Raw genomic sequence first — 24801 nt, forward strand, 5'->3', positions numbered from 1 at the left:
GGGATAGATTAAGTACAGTTTGAGTGCGATGATTACAGGCGGAGATAAATAAAAGCAACAATCTCCGCCATGAAGCAGGCGTGGAAACCTAAACATTGTTTTAAAAGAAGCCTCTTCTCGGTGCGTTCGTTGAGCGGAGGCTGATACAAGAGTCATGAAAACAAAACCTAGATCAACTATGCAACGTGCGATCATATCCAGAACGAAATGCAGAACAAAGCGGGGTAGATACGTGAGAATTAAAAAAATAAAAATAAATAAAAGAGAACAGTCGGGATGGCCGGAATTCCAGGGAGGGCCGGCCGTGCCCTTGGTGAAGGGTAGGAAGGGAAAGGAAACAAGAGGGAGGATGAGATCGAAGAAAAAAAGGCTGGATGTGATGAGCCATAAAGTCTGCAGTGCGCAGGCTGTGCTGCTGGAAAGCCCAGGGATCAGGTTCCCCACGTCAGTTGTCGCACTCCACCGTTCCCGTGCCGGATAATTCCCAGGGCAGGGGAAAAACTTGGGCAAAAACAGAAACAAAGTTGAATTGAAGTCTCTTCAAAAATTTTGTTTTGAATTTTGAGTTAACTTAGCCAAAACAAGTTACTTTCCATATGATCTCATATGAAACTCACTGTGATCTACAGGTAACGGTAGATGGCAATGGAAGGTCACCACAGTGGAAACGCTCTCTCACTGTGCCCAGCGGGCACAGTGAATAACGCTTTTCATCGCGGCTCGTGACAGGCGCTCTTTTCGGATGAGTCAGGGATTCGTAGTAAACCGGCTTTCATCGAGCCCTTTTCTCTCACGGCACGGCTGAGATCATCCGCGGGCCAGTCAGCGTGCGCGTCGGCGGAACCTTCCTTCTTGGCGCGCCCGGCGGCTCCTCTTGAAGCGCCGAGTAGCTGGTGGCCCGGCAGGGGAGCCGCCCTCCTCACACGTCTCTGACTTTTCATCGGGAGGTCAACAGAAACAGAGTGCTCTCTGCAACTCGCAGCTTTGGTAACGAAGGGCTATATTTGTCTTGAGCACACACAGGTCGATGGGGCCCCGCTGCGCCGAGGCCACCGAGGGGGGCCCCCGGCGGGACAAAGGGAGGGGGCTTTAGGGATATTTAAAGGGTTTACAGCATCGCCAGCTGATGTGAAGCAAAGATCGAATGTCTGTGGCCTGCAACACGGTAGATGTGTTTCGTTTTTATTTCTGGTCCGTCCGTCTGTCTGTCTGGGTGTCTGGCCGTCCTTCTGTCTGGCTGGCCGTCTCCCCGTCTGTCCGTCCATCGGGCTGTCCGGCTATCCGTCTGTTTGGCTGTCTGTCTATCCGTCTGTCTGGTTGTCTGGCTGTCCGTCTGTCTGGCTGTCCATCTGTCTGTCTGCCTGTCTGTCTGTCTGCCTTTCTGTCTGCCTGTCTGTCTGTCTGTCTGTCTGTCTGGCTGTTTGTCTGGCTGGCTATCTGTCTGTCCTTCTGTCTAGCTGTCTGTCTGTCTGTGCGTCTGTCTAGCTGTCTGTCCGTCTGTCCGTCTGTCTGTATGTCTGTCTGTCTGTCTAGCTGTCTGGCAGTCCGTCTGTCTGTCTGTCTGTCTGTTTGTCTGTCTGTCTGTCTGCCTGCCTGCCTGCCTGCCTGTCTGTTCACTGTCTGTGGGCCTGTTCGCCACCTTGTGACACAGCAACGATTGCATATTAAGGGCCATATAGTTATTGATTTTGATGCACACGTTTTACCCCCCTGGTCATCATCGTGAGATGGGACACTTCAGGATATATTTTCTTTGCCATAAATGGTCCCAAACATGATTTGCGTTGCTTGGGCCGTGGTCCGCATACTACTGAGCGATTGCAGCGAAATCTCTCCGGACACCTTTTATTGCTTACATAAAAATTGCCGAAGGTATAAATCTAAGGAAGAAGGCAAAGCAATAATTACGACAGTGGTTATAGCTCGACATTGGATTTTGTCCGTCACTTCCTGCATTTGTGCTTCTGATGCAGAGACTAATGTAAAGAGCAAGTTACTGTTAAGGCCGGTCAAATGCCTAAAAACAGTGGGTTGCATTGAACCTACAATTCTAGTGACAATGGGATAAGAAAGTCTCAGGGCTCAAACTTCTACATCAAAGGAGTTCCGAGTTCTTGACAAGAAACTGTTAAAAAACAAAACAGAAATCCTGTGGTTGATCATGCAATAGAATGTGTGATCTACTGAAATAATACATCTGCCAGGCACGTCGCTATCTCCGGGATAGGAGCTCTTGTTGCTCCTCAATGCTTCAGCTTGATTTCTTGTCTGGGTTTGTGAGGGAGGTGTCCGTCCTCGCCACTTTTTCTAAATAGGACGACGCCACGGTGTACCCGAAAAAAAAAGAGAGACGCGCGGGCTTCACTTGGCCAGGGTGGAGCTTGTCTTACGCGGCTGTGTGAATGTGTGAATTTTGACGTTGTCAAAGGTTGAGCGGTCACCGCTTGCCCGCAGTGCCTCCGGCCGACAGACATTGCCGGCCGGAGAGAGGTAGACCAGTGTGTATCAGCAGAGCGCCGCATTTGCATGGCTGCCGAGTCTCGGAGCAAAACCGTGACAACATAACACATGTGACGTGACTAGACTTCGCTGCCGGCACACAAGAGGGAAAGCCTTTGCCAGCCTTAGCGTCTCCTCCGCGACACCGTCTAAAAAAGGTGCCATCCATTGTCCGTTGTCAGTCCATCTGCGGATGCCCTGTCAATCAGCTAAAGCAGCCTTTTATTTTATCACGCACTGCTGGGCTCCTGGCGTTATCCACGCAGAATTGGTGCTGGCGTTGAACAGCGGGCTGTGAGCAGAATCTGGCTCCGGGCAGCTGTGAACCTCCACTGGTCAGAAATGCAGACAGATGGACAGATGGCCAAGTTATTGTAATGGAGCCGTCTGACACTCGGTAGAGGCGATGAATTAAGAATTTATATCTGCCATTCATCCGGGAGTAATGCAGTATCTTAAGTGCATTCTCGAACAGCAGTTGATGAGGAGTTTGGACGTCGCTTTTGATACTCGAAGACCCTCGGACGCAAGTCAGTGGTGTACATTTGCTCAATAGGCTGGTTTGGGAGGACAACCGTAGAGCAAAAGTGAACCTGCAAGGAAAAGGTACAATAACTACAATAAATGGAAGTTGTGCTTCTCCAATTATTTTCTCGAAGATTGAGCAAGAAAAACCCACTTCTTCTTTTCTTTCAGACGAGAGTTGGTGTTTCCAACAAAGACGGACCCCACTGTAACCGAAACGTTCGTGTACTGCTCGCGGCATCACATTCCTATACAGGGAACAAACACACTGTGTAAGCACTGGAAGACAGCAACTCCCTGGTGGTGATGTTCAGACATGATCGCTCTGGACAGTGCAATAGATCCATGGCTTTTTTTTTTTACAGATTATGGTGAATCTGATACAATAACAATACAATACAATACAATACAATACAACCTTTATTGTCATTGCACATTGTACAAAGACATTTGCTGTGCAGCTCCTAAAACGGTTCATTTAACATTCCACACATGCACACACACACACACACACACACACACACACACACACACGCATGCACGCACACACACACACACACGCACACGCACACCTGCCCATACAGTACAGATAAATAAAACAAAGATACAACAAAATAATAAAAAGAAGTGGCATATCAAACATTACAACTGCACACTGTACCAAATGCTATTGCACCTTATCAAAATATTATTGCACGTTATATGCAGATTTCCTCATTGTATGTAAAATACTATTCCAATTGTTATTCCTGCGGTGTAGAGTTTTGATGATGTTGGGGGGTGGTGGGAGGGGCACAGTGTTTTGCAGAGTTCAGTTCAATGATGGCTCTGGGGTAAAAGCTGTTTTTGAAGGAAGTGCAGGACTTACAGAAAGACCCTGTAGCGCCTTCCACATGGCAGGGGAGAGAAGGGGTGATGATCGGGGTGAGCCGCATCCTTCAGAATGCTGCTGGTTCTGCGGAGGCAGCGTGATCTGAAGGTGTCTTCCAGTGAGGACAGGGGAAGTCCAATTATTTTCTTGGCCGTGTTTATGACTCTCTGGAGAGCTCTTCCGCCCGCTGTGAACAGTTGGCATGCCATACTGTAATACAATATGTAAGTACACTCTCTATAGAGCAGTGGTGGAAGGACACGAGCAGCTTCACAGACGGGTTGGTCCTTAGAAAGGGTCCTTAGAAAGTAGTTGTGGTGCGCCGGTGCTGAGGGTCAGGCTTGGGGACCGGTGGGGTCCCAGTCCGACTCTCTGAAGGGGCGGTTGGATAGGATGTCCTTGACCCACATGCACAGGGAGTATCTGAGACCCAGGTCAAGCAGTTTGGTGACCAACCTGCTGGGGACAATAGTGTTGAATGCAGCTGTAGTCTATAAAAAGTATCCGCCCTATGCCCCTCTGTTCAAGGTGGATCAGTGCATTGTGGAAAGCCAAGGTGATGGCCATCCTCTGTGGATCTATTTGCTCTGTAGGCGGACTGGTGCTGGTCCAGGGTGAGGGGAAGGGTGGATTTGATGTGCTTTAAAACCAATCTTTCAAAGCACCTTGCTATGATGGGTGTGAGTGCCACTGGTCTACAGTCATCCGGACAGCCGGCGTTGGTCTGTTTGGGCACTGGTATGATTATGGTTGATTTCAGACTGGCAGGTACAGTAGCCTGGTACAGGCTTAAGTTAAGAGATTGACTCTCTCTCTTCTGGAAAAAATATGGAAATATAGAAGTATCCAGTGGCATACATGGAGATTTAGCTGATAAATATTCACTTTATTTATCCGATTTGAGGCCATTATTTTGCTATGATGTAAATAATTAATAATGCATATCTCCCCTCTGTGCGTATTGGCTGGACGGAATATTTTATTTATAACGAGCCATCAATGGAACCTTTTAGACTGGACCGGGCATGGGGCTCCAGGGACAGTGTAGCAGTGTTACATGAGGATATAAGTGCCTTTGTAAGACAGGGGAGAATTTTTACACACTGATACACACATGCAAAAGGGCACACACACACACACACACACACACACACACACACACACACACACACACACACACACACACAAAAACGTTGTCATCATTATGACTATTATGGTATTTTACTGGTCTGACATTTGAGAGGGTGCATTTTACTGCGTATGGGTATTACTTTTAAGTACCACGGCATAAGATTTTGAATTCCTTATCAGTTTTGTTCCTTTGTCTTCATTATTTATCAGTTAACTGCTGTAAATGCAACATAATTACCATGCGTGTGTGTATTGTGTCATCCATGCATACAAGTGATCCCTACCGGCATTGAAACTTGCACTCCCCTCCAAGTCCATTTGCTAGCGGAGCAGCTTTGCACTTGTTCCCCTGCTGACTGGAACAAACACTGCAGGACACATCTGGTCCGCATCTGCTCCTCTATGTCGTTTGGACGGCCACCAGAATATGAAAAAACAGAACCTTTGATATTGTGGCAACGGTTAGAGTTGACAGCAGCCTGAAAACACACTCACATATACACACAACTGTAAGCTGCCAAACACAAGCACACACACACACACACACACACACACACACACACACACACATACACACACACTCACGCACGCACGCACACACACACACACACACACACACTAACACACACACCCAGAAACATAAAACTGCTGTAAAGTTTTGCATGAAGTTTTTGCATTAACCAAAAGTTTGTGTTCTATAATGGTTGTAAATACAGTATGTGTGCTGTGGCTTGAAACACTATAAATATGACAGTGAATGATGAGGAGTTTTGAATTGTAGGCTACATTACACACTTAAACACAAAAGACTGAGGGTAGAGGGTTATGTCCACACATAACACCATAAAGGTTTATAGTGTAGATAAATAAGAAGATGTGACAGAGGGCATTTAGTGTGTGTTTAAATCATGGTAAACATTCTAGTCTTCATTCTATTTGTAGTGTTAATGTGTTAATGTGTGCGTGTGTGTGCGTGTGTGTGTGTGTGTGTGTGTGTGTGTGTGTGTGTGTGTGTGTGTGAGCGTGCTTGCGTGAGTGCATGAGATAACACATCACATGTGCGCTGACATAGGTAAAAATGAGGGCTCAAATCACAACAGAATAAATGCCACACAGTCATCAGTGCTGCCACAAAAGGTCCTCCTGCCTCGTTCGGCACTCAGGAAAAGCTTGATTTTGCATTGAGAATTGTACATCCAGAACAAAGACTGAAAAACTTGGTTAGGTTTCTTTTTTTCCAGCCCACGCATTTTTACCGCAGGATGACACATTACTCGCATTAGAACAATAATTTATGTCAGACCGGTCTGGTGTTCTGAAATGTTTATGCCAAAGCCAACAGAAGCCCTGTGATACCAAAGTCTGAAAGAGCTCTTTTGAGAGAACCTCCATCGACCATTAGTTATAATAAAGGCCATGTGAATCGTATGCAGTGTGTGGGAAGAAGTAGAATTTTCCTAATATATAATTCATGCCACGCAGGGTTGATATGACTCCAGTCAAGGGACCTAAGAACATTCAGCAACTCCAAGAAACAACTGTGTCTTTTAGAGACTATGACGTGAATGCTGTAAACTGTAATCATTGTGTTGTGGTGGAGATACCAATTAACAGACTGATTGACACCGTTCTCAAATATGATCAACGACAAATAAACACAGTGACAGAGACAAACAGGTTTCCGGGTGACACCCTCTCACCCAACAGGTGAGTGGGGTGGTGGAAGCAGGACAATCAAGACTGAAGGGGGAAATTAGGAAAAGGCGGCAGGCAGGCAGATTGAAAGTTTCACTATTGGTCTTGCCCATTGAATCGGTCCTCCTCCGTTCCATTGTTGAATTCTACTTCAGAGCAAAGAATCAATTCAGTCCTTCAGCACTTCATCCACTCAGTAATCCAGGCAGTCTCCAGGCAACACCGGTTTTAGGCCCAAACGGTGCTGTAATTGACTCCTACGGCATTCAGGATGCGCCGCCATGGGTGACCAGGTTCTCCTGGGGCGTCCTGGAGGTCCGGACCAGGGTAAGGGCTCCAGTGGGGGGTTAAGTTGGACTGGGACCTGGGACCGGACCTGTTATGTGGCTGTAGACACATATCTAATGGGCTTTGGTGACCCTGGTGTACAACTGCAGTCCCGCTATCCTTTGCGGACAGGAAGTGGAAAAGACACCCTAAGCACCTATTCGCGTTCGGAGTCAAGGTCAGGTCCAGGTCTCTGGGGCCTGCGACAGTGTCCACAGTTTGATAGAATGGTGCTATCGGTTCTATGTAGAAGAATGAACCTGAATGGTCTCAGTGTTTGCCATCGATCTGACAACAGGCAGCTTGTAAAGTCTTCATCATCATCATCATCATCATCATCATCATCATCATCATCATCAAATACTACACAATGACTATCCAAGAAGAGTAGGATAAGAAATTAAAACAACAACAATGACTGACAAATAACCTCTTGAATCTTGAATCTTGAACATAATAATTTGACTTCTTTGACACCCTTTATTTTTCAGTCTGTATTCGAGTGCTATATTTTAATACGGCACATTTATGTTGACCTCGTTGAGTCACATACCCATTGGTTTCTTTCCCTGTCCTTCTTCTTGTTTTTGGCAATGTTAATGTTTTGTCAGGCTTTGACCACATGTTAAAAAAAATAACGGTCCAAATTTCTACTACTGTTTACTTCTTGCAGCTTCCTGTGCCACATTTTGCCATGGAGGACCAGCCAGTGTCCCACAGTAGTCCGCAGCATGCCGGGGGCCAGACCCACTCCCAGGGCCAGGGCCAGGGAAGGTCCAATGTCATAAGGTGTGGGTGGCTGAGGAAGCAAGGAGGCTTTGTGAAGACTTGGCACAATCGCTGGTTCGTACTGCGAGGGGACCAGCTCGTCTATTACAAAGACGAGGAGGAGACTAAAGCCCTGGTAAGACTGACGGATTTTCCAAACTTTCTCTTCAGCAAATAATCCTTATTCCATAGAGGTAATGGTCCACTTCAAATTAAAACGAGAGCCATAAGATTTCATCTGCCATGAAGGATAGTTTTGGCTGTGTTGTGCTTTTGACTCTAACAAAATAATGTTAGAGAAGGTGAATTGGGGTCATTCATTTTTACAAGCTATTTATGTGGAAAAAGTAATAGGAGAAAAAAAAAAAAAAAAGGAACAAACTAACTACTAACTACTTAGCTGCCTCGGCTTTGCTCTACTGTCTTTACCCTGTGGAGCGCTTTGTAGTCCAACACAGTGTGTTTTTAATTTAGGAAAGTACAGAATGACAGAGCCAGAAGGCGTACTAACCCATGCACCCATGTTTATAATTGAAATAAGCATAACGTATCCAGGAGCAGCACTGAGCTGAAGTAGTAGGAGAAAGGCTTCCATGTTGCAAGGCTCTTCCTGCTCTTTTCTGGTTAACGCGCGGTTTGGAACTCCAATATTCTGCTGTCATCTAGCAATGGTCAGTAAGGCAGAGTAATATTTCTTTTTAATGGCGTTAATGAATCAACTTAATGTAGTTCGATTCTGTAAAGTTGTCAAAGTGTACACTTGAATTTTCCCAGCAGTGATTATTCATCATCGAGAGCACTGAAACCACATGTTTATGGGAGTCGAATCATGAAGGTAGGTCTTATATAAATGTATGTGTGAACAAAGGTGGATGAAAAGTTTAAAAGATTTATGAACATTAGGCAGCAAAATCATTGATTTGGTGGCTATTCTTTATGAATTGATGAGTTTAAAAGGTCCAGTTTTGGTTTTTTTTATCTTGTTTTATATTTTTTAATCATTCTTAGCAAGTGCATGGGATGGAGACAAATTAGGCATCTGAAGTGCACCACATTGTGAGGAAAAAAATAAAAATAAGATATTCTTTAGGGAAGTGTGAGAGCTGCAGGGTCAACACTGCATTTGCCTTTATAACATTGGCCTGATTTACTAAAAGTTAATGATTAAATATGTTGGTATTTCTGCCGATTTCTGAACACTAATTACAATTATGGGCAAAGTTGACCTCACATATTTAAGTGCACAAAATCTAACATAAATATACAACTGACCACAAAGCCTGCACAAAAATGAGAAGCTCTCATTCTGGAGAGAAATGCACGTGAATCTATTTTAAATGGAACTTAGTCTAAAGAACTATCCATGTTCAATGATATTTTGTAGGATCAATGTCCTATCCGACTAGGTAGTTATTCGTGGATCCCCAAAACGCGACTTTCATCCTCCTCGGGTACGGCTCCCCTGTTATGTTTTGCCTTTTTTCCATTCCTGGTCTGCTTCTTAAAGGGCGGCAACATCAATTTCAGATACTTCTTCCCTCAAACAGCGACTTTCTGTCTGCCATGGAAAACTCCAATAAAACTAGGCCAGGCACGGCGCCGTGTGCTGAAAGTTTAAATCTCCATGGCCTGCAAGGCAGAACAGCGCGGGACGGCACACAGACGGAGAATAACAGAACCTGAAAAGAGCACAGTACCTGGTAGAATACAAAGAAACTGCTTTAGTGCTTCCAACTTGCAGATAACAAAAGTAGGGCAAACCTCTTCCTCAAAATCTGCTCAGAATTACCACAACGTGTATGGCTGAGTGTCTGGAATTAATAAAGTCATCTTAAACACGTTGCTTTAGGATTTCTAGGCCACTGAGCTCTAAGCACTGAGCCTTACTTGATGTGGATCCTACTTTTTTACACTGTTTGCAATGGAGTTATAACACTTTGAGCTTTGGCAAAAAAAAAAAAAAATGGGATGATGACGATTCATGTTTACGATGACACTTAAAGTGGTAATCCGTAAGATGATTTAGATTTTAAAAGATCCCATATTTGACACTTACCATTCGCTGGGAATTCATAATAAGCAGCCATTCAGTGTGTGTGCGTGATGCAAGTGTTCCTCTATATGGCGTTCCCATTGTTGGGTGGCGGGGTCCGCCTTTCCTGCCAAGAATGCATCGATCAGCCACGCACAAGAAGTGGAGGGCCGCTGCAGCGGAATTGGATGAAGTCGCGGAGCAAGATGTGGTCAACAAACTTGCCGTGCGCAGAAAGTCATTCACAGAAAAGCACCAAAAACATCACCGCCGCTCCAAGTGACCGCAAATCCAAACAAAGCAAACGCGGAGGAGATGGCAAACCCTCGAGAAGAGAACGTGACGCACTTTTCAGCGTCCGGGTCTATAGGGCAGACCTGGATGTTGAAGAAAGAAAAACGTTGCTGTTTTGAGTGAAATTCCGGGTAATCACTGCAATCGCCCCAATACGGACAATATTATGGTCTGGACACTTTAAAGACGGCCACCGAGCAGCCTGAACCGATACACATGTTACCTATTTAGTTTTCTTTCTCCACCCCGAGAGAAAACATCTGTCCAGGCTCACATAATGATTTATATACGTGTTACTGCGTGAACATTTTGATACTTACATGCACATAAAGACGTACAAACGCATGATGCATACGATGCATTTTTACCGTATGATGTATTACGATGCATATGGTGCATTTTTAACCGTATTATGTACACACTGAGGTCACGTACAGTATGTCTCCCGATTTAATCAGGCCAAGCCTCTCTGTGGAATCCCAAGAATGGGAACGGGATGGAGGTAAAGGGTCACAGGAGGGTGTGGGGAGCGAGACACGTGTGGGCTGGGAGTCAACATGCCGTCTGTCTGCAACGGCCCCGCTCCCACACCCCACCACCCCAAACGCACAGAATCACATCTCATGGAATCACAGGATTCTACTCATATCACATGCAATCGAGCGATCATGTATGTCTTCGCAAGCATCTGCAACAAGAAGGCTGTTGTAATCAATAAATAAATACAATAAAATGAATTAGTTGAGTTGACTTATTTAATATACACAAAATGAAATCTACAATGGAGAAAATAATGGCATTACCACGATTTTTGGAGGGGAAATGGTGTTATCTGAAGTAAAGAATTACAAATTACTGCTTGAAATAATACAAAAAATAACTCTGAAATAAGGTATACATTTTAATTCATATCATTTTTTTAGAGCATTTAAACATCAACACCATTTCTCTGACGCACACACACAAGTAGCAGACAAAAACCTCCTCGACAACCTATTGGTTTTCTTCCCGGTACGCAACGCGTCTTTTACTGCCGCACCCCCCGAGACACATCGCAGCAGGAAAATATTCATCATTGATGAGGAGAGGCCAGGCTGTCAATATTCCTATCAGGCGGACGCAGATTTAAACAGACTAAATGCCAAATGATCCTTTAGTTTATTGCCACTGAAAGGGCCTATCTCTTCCTCGCTCAAGGCTGCCAAATGTGAATGAATAAAACAACAGGGTGAGTTCCCTTTGCTCGGCCGCTGCGGCCGTCTGCACATGCTGGGGGGAAAGACGATACGGCGGGGCGGAGCGGGGTGGAGCGGAGCGGAGGTCTGGACGGGAGCGCGGCGTAGCTCCGACAACACTTGCTGATCCCACGGGGGGCCTTGTGTGTCCCGGCAGGGCACCGAGACGACGTTTCAAAGCTGAGATGATGTTTTAGGCCGCCCTGCCGCCCTGCCCCCGCTACACTGCCACTGGTTTCCTTATAAACTGTTGTTAGGCAATGGAAAACATGTCACATCCATGCAATTGCATTGTTTTAGTAGAACACACTAATAAAAAAAACCCCAATATACGCATTGTACTCACTCATTAGGGCGTTACAACACACACTGAACCAAAGTTAAATTATTCTAGCATATGCACCATGTATATTTATGTGACAAATAAACCTCTTGAATCTTGAATCTTGAATCTTGAAACCGTCTTGCAAACAGAAAGGTATCCGTACCTGCTGAAGTGTATTCGGTTGGGGATATACGTGGGATGACGACATTTCAGAGGAAATGACACTACGTTTTACTGCATTTCCAACACTCTCACATTAATTTAGTAAAAGAAAAACAAAAAAAAATCATTCAACCTGCTGATTTAGGATTGCTCAGAGAGATGGTGTCGAGTCGACAGATACCTTGGTGACCTCCGCGACCTTTCACCGTGACTAAACTACGGTGACATTAAATTCATTTGGACGGTTAGGTAGCTCCTCTCCCTTTTTGTGTGTTTTAATTTTCATTTCCCTCCACTCAGCACCGTTCCGTGCTTCGTCATCCCGGTTCCCTTTTATGCGTCCCCTTTTCGAGGTTCCACCCTTTTCCCTCGGGGCTTTTAGGAGGCTTTTCCTTGCCAGTCTGCGGCTTCAGGAGCGGTGCGGGCTGCCAGGCTGTCCTTTATATGTGAGCCTGTAAAACCTTTACTTCACTTCACACTTCACACAGTGGTGGTGCGAGATATATCAAGAGGTTGTAAAAAAAAACATTTTTCGTTAGATAGATAGACAGACAGACAAACAGATGGATTAGACAGATAGACAGACAGACAGACCGACAGATAGATAGATAGATAGATAGATAGATAGATAGATAGATAGATAGATAGATAGATAGATGGATCGATAGATAGATAGACAAACAGACAGAGAGACAGACAGACAAACAGACAGACAAGCAGACAGACAAGCAGACAGACAAGCAGACAGACAGACAGACAGACAGACAGACAGATAGATAGATAGATAGATAGATAGATAGATAGATAGATGATAGATAGATAGATGGATCGATAGATAGATAGACAAACAGACAGACAGACAGACAAGCAGACAGACAGACAGACAGACAGACAGATAGATAGATAGATAAATAGATAGATAGATAGACTGACAGAGAGAGAGGCAGACAGACAAACAGACGGACAGACAGACAGACAGACAGACAGACAGACAGACAGACAGACAGACAGATAGATAGATAGATAGATAGATAGATAGATAGACAGACAGACAGAGAGGCAGACAGACAGACAGACAGACAGACAGACAGACAGATAGATAGATTGATAGATAGACAGACAGACAGAGAGGCAGACAGACAGACAGACAGACAGACAGACAGATAGATAGATAGATAGATAGATAGATAGATAGATAGACAGACAGACAGAGAGGCAGACAGACAGACAGACAGACAGACAGACAGATAGATAGATAGATAGATAGATAGATAGACAGACAGACAGACAGATAGATAGATTGATAGATAGACAGACAGACAGAGAGGCAGACAGAAAGACAGACAGACAGACAGACAGACAGATAGATAGATAGATAGATAGATAGATAGATAGATAGATAGACAGACAGACAGAGAGGCAGACAGACAGACAGACAGACAGACAGACAGACAGACAGACAGACAGACAGACAGATAGATAGACAGATAGATAGATAGACAGACAGACAGAGAGGCAGACAGACAGACAGACAGACAGACAGACAGACAGACAGATAGATAGATTGATAGATAGACAGACAGACAGAGAGGCAGACAGACAGACAGACAGACAGACAGACAGACAGACAGACAGACAGATAGACAGATAGATAGATAGATAGATAGATAGATAGATAGATAGATAGATAGATAGATAGATAGATAGATAGATAGATAGATAGATAAAAAGCCACCCTGGCAGTTTCTTTAAAAGTGAGTGGTTGCACCATTCTGTGTGTAGGAGCTCTCCTGTTGCTATTCACGATCCCTTCCCCTGCGACGCCACCGTGTTGCCGCGCATGAGCTCCAACCCGAGTCAATCCGACGGCACAGACGCAGCCAGAAGTTCAAAAAGTTACAGCATCATCGTCAATAGGCGACAGGGCTAGACGTATGTCAACGGGCCTTTTGTATCCGAGCTTTCATCACATGCCATCGCAGGGCTGCGTCCATCATAGGTCAGATCAGCGCCGCCCACGTGTATTTTGGGGAATGTAGAAAGAACAAAATAATGTTTTTGGATCGCTGTACATTGTAAAATATTCGACTGATTTTTAACAGAAGAATTGGAATTAAATGAGGCAGCCGTATGAAATTCCGGTAAAGACATTCCCATCCAACCCATTCCATTCTGGCTAAGCTGGAAATGTCTTGATTTTTATTTGTTTTTTATATGTGCTTTTCAGTCGATAAGAAAAGGGGAAAAATCAACGATACCCAAGATGGACGCAATCAAACACACAACACAGATCCAGTAGTGTGATGATTGTACTATATACTGGGAATGGAGAGATGAGATATCACAATAAGGCCCCATGTTAGGGAAAGTTCACTGGTGTGTGTGTGTGTGTGTGTGTGTGTGTGTCTGTGTGTGTGTGTGTGTGTGTGTGTCTGTGTGTGTGTGTGTGTGTGTGTGTGTGTGTGTGTGTGTGTGTGTGTGTGTGTGTGTGTGTGTGTGTGTGTGTGTATTCAAACAGGGGGGTTGAAGGGGTACGATAACAGTCCCTAGTTTAATATTTGGTTGAGTTGCATGTCCTGTGTCCTAGTTAGAGGAAGGAAGGAAGCGGGACGAAATGTTAATCACTCCGCATTCCACCTCCATTCTGACTACCGGGGGTTGTTCCTAAACAACCTCTAAGTGCGCCTGCTAAACTCGAGTTGAGTTTTTGCGGTCTTGTGAAAAGAAGGTTAACCGTCGTGGAAGGAAATGCCAGTGACAAAATGATGCCTTTCTATTCTTGAGCCCTCTTCCCTGTGTGACGGGGACAACGCGGCGGTTTGACAAAAAACAAGAAAAACAGCAACAACCACGTTAGGATCGGGGAAAAATGCAGGATAGCAATCTTAAAACCCTGCACGTAATGTCACGTTGTCGCAGACAAACTGTTCCCACATCCGTACTTCTTTGCTGGGAGTTTGTCAGGACCCAATGGTGGGATCTAACTATAAATGCGAGAATCTCCGTCCGTCTGTCTGTCTGTCTGTCCCTCCATTATCTAGACAGCCGTTCATCCGATCGACCTGACACTCGGAGGGCGCTCCGCCGGGGACCCAATTTGGTGCAATAAGGACGCGCCACAGGTGTAACAGCGATCAACTTTAATTCAATGGCGAGCAGCGATTCGGGGTGGGGCGGGGCTTCAGGGCTCCGCGACTGAGTCACAAAGAGCGTCTCTCCCCCGGCGCGCGACTTTAGCCGGCCGTTTTGCCTTCGGTGGCAGGACGCAGGACTGAGTCATTGAACATTTTGGTCAAACTGGCGCCATTAAAACGTCTCGGAAAGTCTCACATTTCGAACGGGCGCGTACGAGTCATTTGAATAACAAGGAGCGCGCGGTGGGCGAGGCGGTGCGCCGTACCGGAGACCTGAAATATGACTGGAAAAGGTTAACGCTCCCTCACTGGCTGTTCCCTTCTCTAGATCCACTATATCTGAATGAAAAAAAAATAAAAACCTCACAAAACCAAGAGATGTCCTTGAAATATTTGTAAAAAAGTTGACGGGACACTTTAAGGGGCCGCGCCGCACCGCGCCCGCCTTTGAGTCGGGCCCTATAAATTCCGTTCCGTCTTGGTGGAAAGTGCGGCCGCGGAGGGGACGAGCCGCGGCGGTGTCGTGGTTTCACAACACAGAAAAGAAACCCGGGGGGGGCCCCCGCCGCCCGAAAAACACGTTCCGGACGAACGCGCATGACTCACGCTTACTCGTGGAGTCAGGCCAGCGTGCGCGGCGGCTGATGTCATCGCCACCAGACAGGCCGCTGTGGGTCTCGGACCTGTTCCTGCGAGACGATTCGGTCCACGCCGGCCATCCCGCGCACGGCTCTTAAAAGAGGAAAAAACACATCCTCACACACACGCACGCACACACACACACACACACACACACACACACACACACAAACGGCCCTGTTGGAAATGGTCGTGAATGTTTTTTCTGCAAGCGTCCTGGACATCAAGAGTCCCCCCACCCCACACTGGCGACGTCGTGGGCACCGTTTGAAGGTGCCTCGCTCGCGGCCTCGCGGCTCGGGCTCGGGGTCGGGGTCGGGGTCGGGGTCGGGGTCCCGCTTCCCCGCTCCCTGGTTGTTGCAGTCACGGCTCATTAAAGCGCTCTCCCTCTAATAAGCTCAGCTGTTTGTAATCTATAAGCAGGAAGGAAACCCACCGCCCTCAAATCCTGTTAAAGGCGGTCGTCGGAGGGCCCTCAACACCCGTCCGCGCCGGCTCGCAACATGTTGTGTTGGTTAACGTCGGGCGTCGGACAAAGGTCACGCTACTGGCGGGCGGAGGGTCCGGCGGAGCGGGGCCCGGATAGTTCATTTCGCTGTTGTGGGGGACGATAAACAGAAAAAAAATCCTCAAGAGCAGTTCCTGAAGGGGACACCAAAGGTGCGGCCAAAAGTGCCGTTGTATTAAAGGTGCAGAGAGGAAACCCTTATTACTACTATATATTCTGGATAATTGATAGGTGAATAACTTGAAAGTTGTACAGCATGCAGGTTATTTACAGTACAGGAGAGAGGCAACACCCATTAACTGAACTAAAGATAATAATTAGATTTGGTTTTCACCAAGAAGCAGATGTTTTACTGTCAATGTGTAAAAGTCCAGAAGGCTATGAAGCCTGACGGAAACTTTCTTGATATTTTAACTTTTTTAAATTAATTTAGTCTTTATTTATTTCCAAAATTATAAACAAAATTGCATCATGGCAGCCATTTTATTTGCAGTAAGAAGAAATATATACTTAATATATTAAATCATAAATATATATATATATATATATATATATATTTATACTATCTAATTACATAAGGTAGATAATATTAAATATTTTATTCTATAAATATTACTGTTACCATCTACAGAAGATAAAGTATTTTGGTATGAAAACACAAATTTTTTAATTTAACCAAGTATCCTGTATCATAAATACACATCTGGCATTTGTAACAAAATGGGTCGTAAATTCAGGGAGTTATGATGATTTTAATAGTGGGAACACCTCCTGCCTCCGTAGACATACAGTACGTGCACCAGGAGCGAACACAATGCATCTGGCTGCATCGTAAGCGTGTTTTATTCTACTGAGCGGAAGAAGTAAAGAAAAATGTCCGACACGTCCTTTTGTTTTAAAGTTGAACTTTGCAAAGTAGCCGCTTACTGGAGGTCAGCCGCCACTTCCAGAGATTGCTCCACGCTCGCACCGAGGATGTGTGTGTGTGTGTGTGTGTGTGGGGACAGCAGTGGACCAAACCACTGTGAGGCATATGAGGGGGGGTCCGGACCCCCGTGTCCCCCCCAGTAATTTCCACCCCTGTGGGGGAGCGTCCATTTGAAGTAAAATAAAAATACACCACTTGTGTATGTAGAAGAAGAATCTTTAATTATCACGCAACACACCACACACACACAAGACATGCACACACACACATGCTTTGGATGGTGGCTGGTGAAATGATGCCTCTGCATCTGCGGGAATTGAACCCAGGACCACCCAGGTGCACTGCGGCACCGTGCCAGCAAGATAAAGGTTATTTACATTGTTCGATTCACGTGATCAGATCATTAAGATTCAATGCAGAATTTAATTAATTGTCGGTGACGTCGTCTCGTGCAGCCTCTTAATGGAGATGCTCGGTCTGCCTCCTCCTCCTCCTCCTCCACGGCAGCCCCGGGTGAAGAAGCAGCCCATAGATGCACCGATTACATCAGGTGGAGATATTCACCCCCAAAGCCCTATTAATAGGCAGCAGCCTTGTTGTTGGATGACAACTGGGGGAGGGGGTGGTGGTGGGACGCTGACGCAGGTGCTATTTAAAGCGGGAGGGAACCGTCCACTGATCTATTGCCTCAGCACGTCCACGGAGGCGGCTGCTGCCTCATGCCTCCGCCTTGCCACCTTTAATAAAAGTCCTCCCACGTCCGCCCAGGGCCTTCCCCGGGGATAGATGCGCTCAGAGGCGCTGATAGACATGATCATTTTAACTCTTCAAATCAACACCTGAGCGATAACAAGCTTGTTTGTTCGTGCCCGGACCGGGCCCCGGAGGTGGCTCACCACAATGGAGGCAGACAGGCCCTCCACGAAAAAGTGTGTGCGTGTGTGTGTGTGTGTGTGTGTGTGTGTGTGTGTGTGTGTGTGTGTGTGTGTGTGTGTGTGTGTGTGTGTGTGTGTGTGTGTGTGTGTGTGTGTGTGCGTACGTGTGCATGTGCGTGTGTGTGATTTCACACTACAAAGTCGGTAAATAAAGACTGGAAGTCAAGTCGGGACTAACTTTGGGCTGCTTTTGCGTTGCCTCTGATTCTCTTTTTTTTGTGTTTTTCCTACAGGGAACCATCGTCTTGCCCGGAAACAGAGTCACGGAGCATACCACCCACGGAGATGAAGGCGGGAAATTTCTTTTTGAGGTTTTACCAGGTAGGAAACGACAGTGACAAGAAGAATCACAATAAAAATGTCATTTTAAAAAAAGCCCCAAAAACTTTTCTTCTCACTTCCCCGGTCTACGATACCATATTTTGGAATCGGGAACTACTCAACTGTTGTTCTCCATCCACGTTCATACACTGATTTTGGACGGTGGTCGTGTGGTGTGCTGTGTGATGCGCTCAGAGAAGAGAAGCTGAAATCTTATTGCCCCGTCAGGAGATGATTTTATTTCGGGGTGATCAATTCCCATCCAATATGAATCCGATAACGCAGAGATGGAGGACGACATCACAGGGTTCCTATGGACAGTGGGAAGTAAGGCATTATTATACATTATTACACAGCTCTGTGGAATACCATCTCAATGCTTTTTTTTTTTTTTATTTATGTAGTAAGTGGCCGTGTAGGCTCGCAGGGAAATAAGCATCCAGCCGCTCATGATTGCAGAATAACCTCCTGCAGGATGACAATAATGCACATCATCCCTTACGTGTAATTTGTAAGGACGGAACCAGGATTTTGCAGGCTATTATTTTTCATGACTGTACAAACGGGAGGGAAAGTGAAGGGATCCGATCCCGCCGAATCGGAGGGGAGAGGTAAGATGAACACCGATTGAAGGACGACTTGTTTCCAAGGTGAACCCAGCATTCCCCTTGATGTGCTGCACACACACACACACACACACACACACACACACACACACACACACACACACACACCTCACGCTCCGTAGCGGGGGCTTCCCCTGGTTAGTTTTGATGCCACTGTGGATGTGCCTAAATGTGTACAAACACACCCACGTAAACATTCTCACACTCACTGTCTCTCTCGCTCTCCCTCTTACACACACACACGCACACACACACACACAGACACACACACACACACACAGAGAGACACACACACACACACACACACACAATCATGACGTGGAAAAAGTCTGAATGGATAGCGGTTTGGAAAGAGATAGCAGACAGGAAAATGAACTAGATATTTTCCCAGGCATGGCAGTACAGGGAATGTGCGTCTAGGGAATGTTTTTGTTTTTTTTTCTAAACACACACATACATACTGTACAGACACACAGACACACACACACACACACACACACACACGCACACACAGACACACACACACACACACACACACACACACACACACACACATGCACGCACACACACACACACGCACACAATATGCACAGACAGTAGGGAAATAAAGTCCCAGCTGTTAATCTCAATTGGTGTGTGTGTGTGTGTGTGTGTGTGTGTGTGTGTGTGTGTGTGTGTGTGTGTGTGTGTGTGTGTGTGTGTGTGTGTGTGTGTGTGTGTGTGTGTGTGGAATGCATGACCAGCAGATCATGAGATCCCTCTGACTCCCTGCAGAAAGAAACAGATGCGGGCACTGACCGCTCATTACACATACAACATGTCCGTCTCACTCTTATTTGGGAAAGGTTATTAAAATCGAGTGACGCCAAAAGCCTTATGTGTGTGTGTGTGTGTGTGTGTGTGTGTGTGTGTGTGTGTGTGTGTGTGTGTGTGTGTGCGTGTGCGTCTGTGTGTGTGTGCGAGCGTGCGTGTGTGTGCATGTATGTGTGTGTGTGTGCGCGATGGACAGATAGATCAGCATGTCGTACTGTACTCAAAAGGCCTCCAGGAATCACCAAATACCCAGGAGCGTTTTGTAACTTTGTTCCAGTTCCTACAAGTACAATTTTAAGGGTTTTTTTGAAGCATATTTATCTAAGTGTATATATCTTCAATGTCATTACAAAAAAAATGTAATAAAAAAAAATAAAAACTCTCGATGATCTGTCGGGAAGACGCAGCGGATGTTGCCATAATAACTGTAATATCACACACATAACTTTAAGTTCCAAATTTTGCTGATGCTGACGTTGCACCGTTAGGGGGGTTGTGAATTGTCAATAATATTGGTACATATTATGTTAGAAGAAGCGTACGAATATAGAGTGCATGTCGAAATGACAGAGTGAGGATTGCGTAGTTATACTCTATACCATACCATATTTCACCTCTCTCTCCGTCACATATATACAGTCGATAGAAACACATCCCCCTCCCTTTACACACAACAAGTTATATATAAAGACAACAAGTGTCACTGGTGTTTTGGTCTTGACATATAAATTACTATAATGCTCCGGCTGCGTCTCAAATTAGGCGGCGCAAAACAAAAATATGCGGTTGAAAATGAGAATGCCGTGCGTGCTCTCGACAAGGCTTCATTGTGGGTTACTAAATATATACGTGGGGCAAAAGGGACGCGCGGAGAATTGAGCCATTCTCTAGAAGTTCATTTTTCTGGCAAATCTGAACTGAGCTGAACTTCTCCATTCTGCACAATGTTCTCCCTCCCGGCACAGTGACGGAAAAGAGGGGGGGGGGGCTTTGAGGCAGTGAATAGAGAAGTCTAAGAGAGGTATAGAGAGAGAGAGAGCGAGAGAGAGAGAGAGGGAGAGGGAGAGTGAATGAGGGGAAAACTCAACAAACGGATTCCACTCGTCTAAATGTGGCCCCGTAGCAGCTGGAACACAAGGGAGACACTGGCAGACGCAACTGCAGCACGGAGAGAGGGGGAGAGGGGGAAAGGGGGAGGGGGGAGAGAGAGGGAGAGAGAGAGATAGGGGGTAGAGAAAGGGAGAGGGGGGGAGTGGGGTGGGGGGGGGTGGAGACATGGAGAGGGGGAGGAGAGAGGGAGAGCGAGAAGGGGGAGAGAGAGTTAGGGAGATAGAGAAAGGGAGAGAGGGGGGGGGAGAGAGAGGGGGGACAGAGAGAGAGAGAGGGAGACAGAGAAAGGGAGAGAGAGGGGGGGGGAGAGAGAGAAGGAGGGAGGGGGAGAGGGGGGCTGGTTTCTATGTGGAAGCAGTGGGCGAGAAAGTACTCAGACCTTTTGCCTAAATAAAAGCACAAACACCCCGACCCTGAATTGCTCCAGTAAAAGTAAAAGTAAAAGTACCTCACTGACATTTTCTACTCGAGTAAAAGTCGATTCTGTTTGCTGCCCTGGTAGAACAGATCCAACAACACAGAGTGAAGTGCTGCTGAACAGAGTGTTCTCCAGACGATCCTGATCACAATAAATAACACAATGAACACAGTGTCACGGTGCAGATGGTGTCAAGACATCTACCAGGATGTGGGTCCGATGCATCACGGATGAGCAACCAGCGCTTTGATACATACAGTCACTGATTTACTTTATTTATTGGTTTTATTTTTTTGAGCTTTGTCTGGCTTCATGGCTTTATACAGAATATATATAATAATAATAATAATAATAATATAAATAAATATAAATAAATAATATAAATAAATTAATAAATGCACGTACGGGGGTGAAGACTGAAAAGTCGATATTTGCTGCAGCGACTGTGACAGTTGTAACCTCAAGCGGAGCTGGTGGAAGGGTGTGAAGAACCACTAAGAGTAGACTTGAAGAGTAGAACCACAGTGCTTAAAGAGGAGAACCACGCTGCTTAAAGAGGAGAACCACGCTGCTTAAAGAGTAGAACCACGCTGCTTAAAGAGTAGAACCACGCTGCTTAAAGAGTAGAACCACACTCCTTAAAGAGTAGAACAACACTCCTTAAAGAGTAGAACAACACTCCTTAAAGAGTAGAACCACATTCCTTAAAGAGTAGAACCACATTCCTTAAAGAGTAGAACCACGCTGCTTAAAGAGTAGAACCACACTCCTTAATGAGTAGAACCACGCTGCTTAAAGAGTAGAACCACGCTGCATAAAAAGTAGAACCACATTCTTTAATGAGTAGAACCACGCTGCTTAAAGAGTAGAACAACACTCCTTAAAGAGTAGAACCACATTCCTTAAAGAGTAGAACCACATTCCTTAAAGAGTAGAACCACACTCCTTAAAGAGTAGAACCACGCTGCTTAAAGAGTAGAACCACAGTGCTTAAAGAGTAGAACCACGCTGCATAAAGAGTAGAACAACACTCCTTAAAGAGTAGAACAACATTCCTTAAAGAGTAGAACCACATTCCTTAAAGAGTAGAACCACATTCCTTAAAGAGTAGAACCACACTCCTTAAAGAGTAGAACCACATTCCTTAAAGAGTAGAACCACACTCCTTAAAGAGTAGAACCACATTCCTTAAAGAGTAGAACCACATTCCTTAAAGAGTAGAACAACATTCCTTAAAGAGTAGAACCACATTCCTTAAAGAGTAGAACCACACTGCTTAATGAGTAGAACCACGCTGCTTAAAGAGTAGAACCACGCTGCTTAAAGTCAGTGTTGTTATGCAAAGAAGGAACGATAGAATTTAGATATATGATATATGTGCGTGCCATGGCACCATTTCTGTGTGTGTGTGTGTGTGTGTGTGTGTGTGTGTGTGTGTGTGTGAGTGCGCGTGTGTGTGTGAGGTGTGCATGTGTGTGTGGTTGCATGGGCGTTCTATGCCCAGTGAGTGTCATCCATTCCAGTCAGCGCGGCGCATCAGGCTCTTGTCCTACGCTCTCTCTCTCTCTCTCTCTCTCTCTCTCTCTCTCTCTCTCTCTCTCTCTCACACTCGTCTTTTATCCCAAACGGCTCCGTTCCTCTCTCCCCGTCGCCGACATTCTCGGGCGCTCCCTCCGCCGCGCAAACAGAAGCTCCTCTGTCGCCCTCGTTCAAGCCTTCGCTTCTGATGCCGAGAACAAGCATGTCACAAGCGCGCACGGGGGCGGCGGGCGGCGGCGGGAGACGACAGGAAAGAGTGTGTTGCCGCGAGGCCGATCTCGCCCGCGTGGCTGTCGGCGTTTCGACCAGACGCACCGAGGCCGCCCGCCGGGAGGACGGCGGCGCGGGCTGGCTGTCTGTCCGTCCGTCTGTCTGTCCGTCTGTCCGGCGTCCGCAGACAAAGGGGAAAAGCCCGCGACGTTCCCCTCCTCGCTGCCGTGACGCCGAGCGCCGGGACTTGTAGCGGCACGCGCACACCCCGAGCGCTTATCGCCGGGTGACGCCTGCATTCCTGCGCCGCCGTCCGTCTCCGAACCGAGATTACGCCGACCTGTCGTGCGTCGTTTAAATCTCCATAACCGCAGATGATAGATAATTCGGAGACACTTTGTTCCGCGGGGAGGCGCGTCGTCCCCCCCCCCCCCCCCCCCCCCCCCCACCGCCGGCAGACACAACGTCAACGAGACGCTTCGAGAGCCCCCGACGCGGAACGCGGACGCGGACCTTTCCGTGAGAAGCGGCACTCTGCGGTGACGTCGGGTGAGCCGAAGAACGGCGTGCGGGGGGCCGGGCTCCAGGGGGACGCGGGGGGACGCTTTGTGCCGCCGAATAAAGTGAGGGGAGGCCCGGGGCGGCCCCCGCTGCATTCCAACACATTGCGCGAGGGCGGTGGGACGACGGCGCTCGTCCGGGCGGCGTCGCGCAGGTGCGGCGTTGTCGGCCTCGGCGTTTTAGGGAAGGCCGGCGCGTCGCATCGAAAGCGTTAGCACGGGCGACGGGAAAGTATTGGGGGCTTCGCTGTCACGCCCCCGCTTTTTGAGAACCGCACATGGGAGTCTGTCTATTTGGCCGAGGTACATTGAAATATGTAAGGCATATGTATTGTCTCGGTAATGGGCGATAATATGAATGTGTGAGGTCTTCCTCGGTCCGTTGTGACATTCAGGTTGGCCGAGGAGTCCATCATCTCATCACCGACTGAGAGCTTGTATCCCGAGAGTAAGATAAGATAAACCTTTATTCGTCCCACAACGGGGGAAATTGACATTGTTCCAGCAGCAAAAAGGGGCCGGCAGAAAATAGAGAGCAAGTACATCAAGTACACACTATAAACAATGTCAAATATACAGAAACGTAAAGAATAATATCACCATAAATAGGAACCAGAGCACTGTACAGTGTATTGCACATATCTTGACACATCGCACATCAGGGATTGCACTTTCTTTTTTTTATTATTATTATTTTTTATATAATAAAAGCGGGAAGTAAGGAAATGGTGTTGCTACAGTATCTGCAGGCTGTTCCTGTGAACTGAAGGGCGCGGTCCCGTGGCGGTGAAGGGTCCTCCTGCTCCCGTTTGGCCAAGGTCTGAGAAACGCACTGTTTTGGCTCCTCTCTGTGTCCTGACCTCGTCTCAGATCTCTCTCTCTTCTGTCTTTCTCTCTCCCTCTCTCTCTTCTCTCTCTCTCTTCTCTCTCTCTCTCTCTCTCTCTCTCTCTCTCCCTCTTCTCTCTCTCTCTCTCTCTCTCTCTCTCTCTTCTCTCTCTCTCTCTCTCTCCCTCTTCTCTCTCTCTCTCTCTCGCCCCCTCTCTCTCTCTCTCTCTCATTCCCCACCCTCTCTCTCTTTCTCTCTCTCTCTCTTCTTTCTCCCTCTCTCTCAAATCTCTCTGTCTCCCACTCTCTCTCGCTCCTACCAGTCTCCCTCTCTCTCTCTCTCTCTCTCTCGCTCTCTCTCTCTCTCACC

The 24801-nt window shown here is 46.6% G+C and overlaps 1 protein-coding gene across 2 annotated transcripts in view; it reads left to right on the forward strand.

The window, feature by feature from the left end:
• arhgap24 (Rho GTPase activating protein 24) overlaps positions 1-24801 on the forward strand; it is a 57843-nt gene that overhangs the window by 964 nt on the left and 32078 nt on the right. The window contains exons 1-3 of one of the 2 annotated variants that reach the window (XM_080018475.1): positions 909-987; positions 7722-7952; positions 18242-18329. In XM_080018475.1, the coding sequence (XP_079874601.1) occupies positions 7743-7952; positions 18242-18329 (298 nt within the window). In that variant the 5' untranslated portion in view covers positions 909-987; positions 7722-7742. Of the gene's footprint in view, positions 1-908; positions 988-7721; positions 7953-18241; positions 18330-24801 lie in introns of those variants that run through there. The other variant, XM_080018474.1, reaches the window with a different exon arrangement.

Source organism: Zeus faber (genome assembly GCF_960531495.2).
Source record: "Zeus faber genome assembly, chromosome: 17".
Lineage (NCBI taxonomy): Eukaryota > Metazoa > Chordata > Actinopteri > Zeiformes > Zeidae > Zeus > Zeus faber.